Raw genomic sequence first — 11,298 nt, 5'->3', positions numbered from 1 at the left:
ACATATATACACACACACACACACATATATACACACACACACACACACACGCATATATATACACACACACACACGCATATATATACACACACACATACATACACACACACAAACATGTACACACACACACATATATATATACACACACACGCATATATATACACACACACATACATACACACACACACATATATATACACACACACATACATACACACACACATACATACACACACACACGCATATATATACACACACACATACACACACACACATACATACACACACACAAACATGTACACACACACATATATATATACACACACACGCATATATATACACACACACATACATACACACACACACATATATATACACACACACATACATACACACACACACATATATATATACACACACACATACATACACACACACATACATACACACACACACGCATATATATACACACACACATACACACACACACATACATACACACACACACAAACATGTACACACACACACATATATATATACACACACACGCATATACACACACACAAACATGTACACACACACACAAACATGTACACACACACAAACACGCACACACACACAAACACGCACACACACACACACGTATATATATACACACATACACACACAGACAGAGTCAACAGCAAGGGCAGGAGACATTCCTGGTCAACCATGTGATGTGAAAGCTCGAACCTCACTTTCCATAACTCCAGGATGTAATGTTACCACAGCAACTCTCTGAAAATACCACAACCACTCACCAGAGGCCAGTTGGATCCAACGCTTTGACTGATTAGGAATTAATAACAGAGAGATTTACACTAAGATTAACAATAATTATTCTTTATTTTGCAGTATTTACATTCCGCCATACATCCATTGCATGTTTTCATTTTTGTTTTATTGACTTATGGTGCCCCTTATACCAAGTTTTTTCCCTTCTGCATGAGTATCCAATGCTTTCCAAAGTGGGATGTCAATGCATCAGCAATGCTGACTGGCACGCATGGACCCTCAGAGCAGCTGAATTGGCTTGGAGGCAATCTTCCCCACGCCCCACCCATCTAATAATGCCTGCTGGCAAAGTGTAGCTTCATACTTTGAGCTTTTTAATCTGCCAGCAGAGGGAGGTGTTGCCAACTCCTGTTGGACAAATTCCTGGAGATCTCATCACGTGACCTCCACCAGCAATCCCACCCATCCATCTGCCTCCAATTCCATCCTTCTAATGGAACAATAAATAGATGAAGCAGAGTGAGGTTGCTCCTGATTGATGCTTACTGCAGTCTCTTGAAGACTAAATTTTAATTTCTCGGATCACCAAGACAATCCTGGGGATGTGGCAGCTCAGTGTAGAGGGGATTTCCAAGTGACTGAGTGCTCCTCAGAGGAAGACAGTGCAACCTGCAGTTCTGGTGTTGGTGTTGGCGTGTGAGTTAGTGAGGTCCAGAAAGTCAAACTATCTGCAGCAGCCCATGTGTTTGGGACCTGAATAGAGAACTGTCACAAATACCTGATCTCTAGTGCTGTTGCTGCAGTCATCATTAGGAAAATAGTGGAATGTTATTGTTTGTTGCAAAGGGCACAGAATGCAAGAGTAGGGAGGTTCTGCTTTAGTTATGCAGGACATCTGGAGGACCCTGTACAGTATTGGTCTCCCTGTGTAAGGAAGCAAGTGTGTGAAGCATTAGAGAGTGACACCTGGAGTGAACAGCTTGCCTTATGTGGAAAGATTGGACAGGTTAGCCTAATATCTGCTAGAGCTTAGAAGATTAAAAGGTGACTCAATTGAAATATATGAGATCCTTAAAACATTCAAGAGGGTAGCGTGGTAGCTCAGTGGTTAGCACTGCTGCCTCACAGTGCCAGGGACCCAGGTTTGATTCCATCCTCGGGCAACTGCTTGTGTGATATTTGCACATTCTCCTTCTGTCTGTGCGGGTTTCCTCTGGGTGCTCTAGTTTCCTCCCACAGTCCAAAGCTGTACAGGTTAGGTTGATTTGCCATGCTAAATTATCTATACTGTCCAGGGACTTGTAGGTTAGTGGGGTTAGCCGTGGAAAATACAGGGTTACAGGGATGGGATAGAGGGATGTGTCTGTGTGGGATGCTCTTCGGAGGGTTGGTGTGGACTCAATGGGCCAAATGAACTGCTTCAACAGTGTAGGGATTCTATGATTCTGTGATCCTGAGGAGCCACTGACAGAGTGGATGTGGGGGAGATGTCTCCCCTTGTGGGAGATTCCAGAACAAGAAGTCACTGTTTTTAATTTCTCTGTGAGGCTTTGGAACTCTATTCCTCAAAAGCGAGTGGAGGCAGAATCTGTGAATGTTCTTAAGGCAGAGGTAGATAAATTCTTAATAAGCCTGGGTGTGAAATATTATCGGGCGCAAGCATGAATATGGATTGGAGGATTAAGATCAACCATGATCTCATTGAATGGTGGAGCAGAGTGGCCTGCTGCTGCTCCTAATTGGTATTTTATTTATTCATTTGTGGGATGTAGGTGTTGCTGGCTGGGCCAACATTTATTGCCCGTCTCCAGTTGTCCTTGAGAAGGTGGTGATGAGCTGCATTCTTGAACCGCTGCAGGTTGACCCACAACTCAGTTAGGGAGAGAATTCCAGGATTGTGACCCAGCCACAGCAAAAAAATGGTGGTATATTTCCAAGTCCATGAATATTCCATATTCATGTTCATATGTATGTTCATGTAAACCCAACAATGGATTGACTATTGACCTTCAATCCTGGAGAGGATGGACTCACTCATATCCTGGAGACCAATGGTGCTGCTGGTCTAGTTGATTTTACTTGCATTCAGTCTAGGGCTCCAAACAGGATTATCTCAGTCACTTGTGTTGTCACTGTAAAAGAGGAGAATAACTTCTCCTAATTCCATTCATGATCTTGGAATGTCACAAAGAACACTTCAGCCTGTGAAGTCAAGATTGTAATGCAGCAATCATGTTCACCAATTTAAAAAACAAACTCCCGCACACAGCACTGAAAGAGATATCAGACAATCGGATTTATCACTGTCGGAGGAAGGATGAATATTGGTCATGATGCTGAAGAGGCCTCCCCTGCTTCTCAGCAGAGAGTCCACTCCCATCTGATGGAATGGGCAGGATTTTGGTTGAATATCTCATCCAGAGGTCAGGACCTCCAACAGTGCTGTGCCGCCCGCTAATTCGGTGAAATTACCACCATTTCCCCAGTCTGAGCTTAAGCCTCTAGAGTGAGATTTGAAACCAGAACCCCTCAGACAGAAGTAAGAATGCCATACAGTGAGACATTATATGCTGTTGGTGACGTGCTGAAGTTAATGGAGTGAGACCCAGCAATTTGTTTTTCAGTACAAGTTCCTTTCATTTTGAAGTTATGAGTGAGTGGATGAGAAGAAATCCTGGAACTATTAAGGAGACAATCTATGGCTAATTTGCTACTTCACAGCTTAGAATGTAACTCAAAACTTTGAAACTTGGTATACAAAGGAAATGACTTTAGGCTTATCATGAGGAAATTGACCTGATTTGTTGTGTTTCTTGTTGCAGGGTCAAATGGATGAAGATGTCCAAAACGTCTTATTACAGATCTTAAAAATGCACAAACCTCACAAACAGACCAGCTTTTGAGATTCAAGCTTTGAAGAGGACAGTAAAGTGTTATTTCTTATACCTGATGACAAGGTTTAAATTATATGGTGTGTTTTTATCTCGACTTTTTCAAGACTTGAGAAGAGAAACGGAGGAACGAGCTCTGTGTAGTAGTACTTATTTTATTGAATAAATATTGTCTAATGATGGAGGCTGTTAATGTGGTCAGCCTTCACAGAGTGTACTGGTATGAACATTGAACTAATAAAGCAGAAATACTTAAAGAATATTTATGTTGATCTTTTGTTGGAACTTTGGATCTTTGGCATCTATGATCCTCTTCATTTTCATCACTCTCTTGATTATTTTTGGGTGCTGGGTGGTAAGTTGACTTTTAAGTTATCCTCAAAATAATAAGCGCACCTGAATTTAGTTGAGCAACTGGGGAGAGGAGCTGGGCTTGTTGGTTAGTTGTAAGACTGATGTCTGTCAGCAAAATTGTGGAGTGGAGTAGTAGAGATAAATATTGACTTCCCTTATGACTCAGCTCAACTGGAGCAACAAGGGTGAATGAACCAACATTTATAGGGGTGACCTGAGCAGCTTGGATGTGGATGTCACTAACAAGACTAGCATTTGTTGTCCATCCACTGTGTGACTTGCATGGTCATCTGAGAGAGAAGTTAAGAGTCATCCATATTGCTGTGGATCTGTAAGCTGGACCAGCTAAGGACAGCAGATTTCCTTCCCTCATGCGAATCAGTGAATGACATGGGTTTATAAACGATCGCCATCACTGAGACTAACTTTCAATGTCAGATTTTATTAATTAATTGAATTAATGGCTGCTGTTGGTGGGATTTGGATATGTGTCCCCAGTGCATTAGCTCTGAGAGACTAACCTAGTGATATTCCCACTGCATCACCATCATTCCTTCTTACCCTCTTGCTCTGTGACACTTGAATTGTCCAACAGCTCTCTGCAGTTCTTCTTGCAGGTCTGAACCTTTCTGTACCGTGTTGTGCAGACAGCAGCTACCGTGTCCATTCCAGTGGATGAGTCAAGAATAAGGGACCACAATTTAAAGTGAAAGGGAGGAGGTTCCGAGGTGATTTAGCAAACATCTTTTCACCCAGAGGGTGGCGGGGGAGGGGGCCTGGAATACACTGGAAGGGTAGTTGAGGTGGGCAACCTTGCAGCCTCTTAAAAAGTACTCAGATGAGCATTTGAAGTGTTATAATATTCAAGGCAATGGGTTTAGTTCAGGAAAGTGGGACTAGTACAGGTCATAATGTATTTTATGTAGTACAGCCTTGATGGAGCAAAGGGCCTCTTCCATAACCTATGATTGTAGAGAACCCAAGCTGCTCTGCACTGAAGGGCATCTCCAAGTCTACCTAGCTACCTGAAGCACACCTTGCACATGCCAATGACCTGCCCCTGACAGTCATATGATGTTCACTTAGTGGTTTCTGACAGATGTCACCTCACAAGTTATAGATGGGGATCACGTGGCCCCTAGCTTCCATCTGTTAAGTCTATCTGTAAATCTGAGGATGTCACAAAGTTTAGACTGATGATGCCGGAAAATATCATTGTAGCTGTCAACAAATCTTATGCATTAGCTGCATTTTATGGTTGCACGTTGTAGTGATTGTAATGAGGTCAGCCAGGTGGACCTCACAGAATGAGTTCCCCAGGCTGTTAACCTGGTCCAATCAGGGAGCCCTGGCTGACAGATAGAAACAGGAGTGTCAGACATTCTGTTCACTCTGTGAGCTGGCTCTGAGGGAGCTGGATCAGTGTCAAGGACTCTCCATGTGTAAATAAAGGGTGACTTGGTGATGGGATACCAGCCTCTGTGGAGTTATTTCACACACTAGCTTTACAAGGGTGGACTGAAAGCCTTCCCTCTCAGCACACTAATACCCCTTGTCATTCTGAGCATGCCAGGATTGGCACATGGGGTAATGGATGGTGCCGTGTCCCTGAGGAAAGCAGCCAGAGCTGAAAGACTGAGAACATAGTCGTTCTGATTGGCACCATCATAGGAAAAAGTGTCAATTGTTGGTCACCTTTGTGACATATTTGTAGGTCAGCAACTGACAGATCCTGCAAACATGTTTCGTTGAGCCCAGGAAGGAGTATGTCCTAATTTCCTGGGATTCATTGGCCTCTTCAATTGTAGCTGTGTCCTCTCCTTGCCTTCCCCTTCTGTGAAATGTTAATGTAGATATTGCTATAATTGAGCAATTAAAATGTTAATTGGAAATCTAGTGCTCCTGAAGAGATTGCACACATGTAGCTACATATTGTGGTGAAATCCAAGGGCCATCTTTATCATTATCGGTCTCTCCAGTTACAAAGTCCCTCCTGAATCCAAGTCTACATACTCCGCCTCATTTGTATTCACCCTATTGTTTATGATTTGGGAAAAAGATCTGTTTTGAATTTCTCTTTATCTTTGAATGACATCAGGAATGGATGGGAAATCTGGCTTAAGATAGTGCTACCATATTTTGAGAGTCACAAAGAAAGGGATCTTTAGGCAACAGTTTGCATTTATGTAGCACCTGTAACATAGTTCATTACAGTCATATGTTGTGACACCAATCACTGTTATGTTGTGGTTGTAGGAGAATGCTGCCACCGACTCTCATTTCCGTGCTGAGTTTAGGAGCCTATCTAATTAGCAGTGGTAGAGGATAAACCACCATTGACAAAAAGAGGCACTTATCTCACATGATAAGATTTATTTTATTGCTTGATAGCAATTGGTGCAAGTTACATTGATGAGTTGGGCATAACTACCAAGATTGTCAGGAGCGTGAGAGGATATGTCTGCCTGCATTGGGAGCTTGTGAAAGATAGCTGGGTTCTCCACTCAGAGACCACGATATCATCAGGTGGATGCAGGTTCAACTTTGTCTCTTTCAGAGCCATCAGCTTATATAACAATCCTCGAAGTGAAACCCTTCGTGTAAACCCAGGGTTCCCACAGTTGCAATGACTATACTTCCGCAAGCCCTGCCACCTTTATTGTTCATGTAAATACACCAAATAAGAATGAATATAACTTCATGCTAATGATACTGGGCTAGCAAAACTGCAGATTCAATTCTCACCATGGCAAATAGAAGAACTAACTTTCACGTATTTAGTAATGTAGAGGCTGGCCCCTGCATAGACATACCATGAAAAACTGTTGCATTGGCATTAAAGTAAAACTGGCTCATTAAAGGCTTTCATGGAAAGGGATCTGCCATTTCTGTTGCATAAGGGTTTCAGGACCCTGGAGCCACCTTGCACTGATGTGATAGAGGTGCACATCACCGAACATAAATAGCACAGTGTGGATGGAGGTAGGACATTCTGGAAGAATAAACTATTCCACACTAGGCTAGAACTTTTGAGAGTTTTAAGAGCACATGGACATGAAGGCAGTGAAGAATCACATTACGTGATATAACCATAAGATTAGGGGCTGGTATCGCAGTATTTAGCATTAATATATAAAAAAATGGCGTTTTTCTTTGAAATCTAAGCCTGAAGTCAGTTCTTTAGAACAAGGGCTAGATGGATCTTATTGACTATGAGTTCTTGATTGGGGTTCTTAACATGGGGCAATCAGGGAGTCCTGGTTGACAGAGATAAACAGGAGATTCAGAGAGTCTCCTCATTCTAGGGACTGGCTGTGAGCTGGCTGGTCAGAGCCCAAGGACTGTGCACACGTAAATAGAGGGTGACCTGGTGACTGGATACTGGCCTCTGCGCAGTTATTTCACCTTCTCTCCACTCAGTCTGTCTTGAAGGCAAACTCATAGTGTGGCATCAAACCACACAATAATAGAGTTCCGATATAGCCTGGAGAGGAGTTGTCATATTTTCCTAGGATTGATTGATGTCTTCAATTGTAGCTGTGTTCTCGCCTTGCCTTCACCTACGACTGGGATTCCTGTGAAATATTTATGTAAATGCCACTATAATTGAGCAATTATAATATTATTGATAGAGTACTCCTCTTGAGGGAATTGTACACATGTAGCTGCACATTATAGTGAAATCTGAAGAACATCTTTCAAACTCATTACCAATTTCTCCAGTTACAAATTCCTCCTGAATCCAACCTACATGCTCCACCAGATTATATTCACCCCATAGTTTTTGGTTTGGGAGAAAGACATTCTGCATGGTTGCTTAATATTGCCTCCCAAGTTCGTGACAAATTCGGCCTTGCTAGAGTGGCGCATATTGCGAGTACAAATAACGACAAATAATTAATTCATAATTACATTCTATTTCTATTTTGAACCAAAACAGTGTGAAAGCACTTTCCTTCTGAGGGTGCCATAATTCCAATGTGGGCAGCCTGGACTAAAATCCCTATTTTTCATAGAATCACAGAGCCATACAGCACAGAAACAGACCATTCAGTCCAACACGTTCATGCCAACCATAATCCCAAACTAGTTCCACTTGCCTGCATTTGGCCCATAGCTCTCCAAACATTTCTTCTTCATGTACTTATTTTTAGTGTATGTGCATCCACCACATCCTCATTCCACATATGAACTACTCTGTGTGTAAAAACATTGTCACCAATATCTTTTAAATCTTTGTCTTCTCACCCTAAAAATATGTCCCCTAGTCTTGAAATCTCCCACTCTAGGGAAAAGACATGCCATTCATGTTATCTATAACCCTCATGATTTTATAAACCTCAATATTCATTTCCCTTTGTTCTCCAGCATACATTTCTTTCTCCACAGTAAAAACTGATGCAAAATATTCACTTACTATCTCTCCCATCTCCTGAGCTTCAACACAAAGATGACCTCTTTGATTTTTAAGTGGCCCACCTCTCTCTCATTGCTCACTTGCTCTTAATGTATTTGTAGAATCTCTTTGGATTATTCTTAACTTTATTTGTCAAGGTTCTGCATATTCCCTCTTTGCCTTCCCGATCTCCCTCTAATGAATGCCCCTACACTCTCTATACTGTTCAAGAGATACGTTTTTTGATAAATCGTTAATATAAAAAAATGTAATTCTGTCCAGTTTAGAGAACTTCGAAATCCTGGAACTGTTGTGTTAAATCTTGTCCTCTAGTTATCTCGTAGAAAGAGGAATTTGCCATATCAACAAAAACAAATGCTGGCTCTTTCTGTTGATTCAGAACATTCCTTTCTTTTGACAGAGCATTTTTGGAAGTAAACAATTATTGTTGCAAATGAATATAATATGCTGGCTTGTGAGATTTAGATGATAGATTTTCCTAAAGCAAAAGTAAAGGAAAGCTTTATACTTCCTCTGGACCTATCTTCTCGTTTCAAAATTGTCAGAAGTCAGTCACCTCAGCCCCAAGGCATCTCTGTAGGTGTTCATCAGGATAATGCCCTAGACCCCACCATCTTCAGCTGCCTCATCAATGATCTTCTGTCCATCATAAGGTCAGAAGTAGGTAGGTTCATCAATGATTGCACAATGTTCAGCACTGTTGGTGACTCCTCAGGTACTGAAGTAGTTCATGTTCAAATGCAACAAGACCTGACAATGTTCAGACGTGGAAGTAGCAGTATCATTCATGTTACACAAATGGAAGACAATGACCATTTCCAACAAGAAAGAATCGAACCACTGCACTTGAAGTCGAATTGCATTCCCCACTGAATCCCCACTATCAATGTCCTGTGCCTGCCATTGACCAGAAACTGAAGTGGACCAACGGAATAGATACTATGTCTGCAACAGCAGGTCAGAGGCTGGGAATTCTAGTGTGAGTGACTCGCTCCTGATGCCCTCCCTATGTATGTCCACTGTCTACAAGGCACAAGCTAGGAGTACAATAGGATACATTCCACCTGTTTAGATGAGTGTAGCTGCAGCATCAAGCAAGAAGCTCAACACCATCCAGTCTTCAAGATTGACACCCCAATCACCACCTAAACATTCACTTTCTCCCCCACCGATATTCAGTACCAACAGTGTGTACCCTTGACAACGCGCATGGCAACAACTCACTGCAGCACATTCAGATACATTTCCCAAACACACAACCACTTCCATCTAGGAAGACAAGGGCAACAGATAAATGGGAACACTATCACCTGCAAGTTGCTGTCCAAATTACTCACTATCCTGACTTGGACATATATCCCTTTACTGTCACTGGACAAAAGGCTGGAACAGCTTTCCTAACATCACTGTATTAGAGCAAAGAGCATAAAGCATAGAACAGTACAGCACAGGAATGTGCCCTTCAGCCCAGATGTTATGCTGGACATGATGCCAAATTAAACTAATCCCTTCTGCCTGCCCTTGGTCCATATCCCTCCATTTCTTGCACATTCATGTGCTTATCTAAAAATCCCTTAAATGCCCCAATCATATTTGCCTCCACTTCCACCCTGGCAGTCCATTCCAGATTCCTACTACTCTCTGTGTAAAAAACTTGCCCCTGACATTTCCTTGGAACATTCTCCCTCTCACCTTAAATGCATACCCCTTAGTATTAGACATTTCAACTCTGGGAAAATGATTCTGACCATCAATCTGATCTATGCATCTCATAAATTTATAGACTTCTATCAAGTCTCCACTCAACCACTGCCGCTCCAGAGCAAGCAACATAAGTTTTTTCTAGCCTCTCCTTTTAACTCATATCCTCTAATCCAGGCAGCATCCTGGTAAACCTCTTCTGCACCATTTTCAAAGCCTCCACATTCTTCCTGTAATGTGGCAACCAGAATTAAGTGTAATACTCTAAGTGTTGTCCAAGGACAATCGTAGTTCAAGAAGGGAGACCATGAGGAACTCTCCAGGATATTTGGAGATGGGATTAAACCCCGGCCTAGGGGATGCTCATATCCAAAGTCCAAAAACGATTGCAGAAAGAGCATTCCTGCACGTGTATTTGCACTAATGTCAAACCCAGCTTGTAAATCCCAAAACTTGTCCAATAAAGAACAAAGACCTCTCAACAAGACTTGTACCTGGTGTTCTGAATCTAATACAGTTTTTACTTCCACAGCAACAGGCAGAATTTGAGTGAGAACTGCATAGCATGTTAACTGTTTGATAAAGATTGGAAGTCTTACAGTATCTGTCACAATGATTTGTGTTTTACTGGCACACATTTTTATTATTCCAGTTTGCTTATGTGCCTCCTTTCAAAGGTGGTGATCTCAGGCTTCACTCGGCCTCTGGGTAGTCAGTCTGACTAAACCTGGCCAGGACAGCGATAATAATAACCAGATCCTTGCATTGGTTTAACCGAGCAGTCCTTCTTTGATGTATGTTGCGATTCAGCACTGATACTTTAGAGTGAGATACTAATCTGTCCATTTCAATTTGGACATCTGAAAGTGTACACCACGAATGTGGTATTGAGGGATTCTTACAAAGAGGGTCGCTGAGTGCTCAGGACAGGCTGTGGTGGCATGTGGAGATTGATGGGCATACACCAATGATGTTAGTCGTGGCAGAAATCATGTTGTGCCAGTGATCTGCACCTGCACAACCAGTCCTCACAACTGTGTAGACTCGATGGACTGAATGGCCTCCTTCTGCACTGTAGGGATTCGATGATTCCTGCTACCCAGCCGATCAGCCTCAGGAGTTAGAGAGTTGTTAGCATATTTGCCCCATAATTTATTGCCC

The 11,298-nt window shown here is 42.2% G+C and overlaps 1 protein-coding gene across 1 annotated transcript in view; it reads left to right on the top strand.

Annotated features, from left to right (window-relative positions):
• LOC109921048 (ankycorbin-like) overlaps positions 1–3,786 on the top strand; it is an 87,066-nt gene extending 83,280 nt beyond the window's left edge. Inside the window, exon 15 of the mRNA XM_048613892.1 lies at positions 3,597–3,786. Coding sequence (XP_048469849.1) covers positions 3,597–3,677 — 81 coding nt within the window. The 3' untranslated portion in view covers positions 3,678–3,786. The remainder of the gene's footprint in view (positions 1–3,596) is intronic.
• The last annotated feature ends 7,512 nt before the right edge of the window (positions 3,787–11,298 follow it).

This window comes from Rhincodon typus, chromosome 29 (assembly GCF_021869965.1).
Source record: "Rhincodon typus isolate 14 chromosome 29, sRhiTyp1.1, whole genome shotgun sequence".
NCBI lineage: Eukaryota > Metazoa > Chordata > Chondrichthyes > Orectolobiformes > Rhincodontidae > Rhincodon > Rhincodon typus.
Note: the sequence above shows the minus strand (reverse complement) of the source record. Positions and strands in the feature narration are given on the sequence as shown.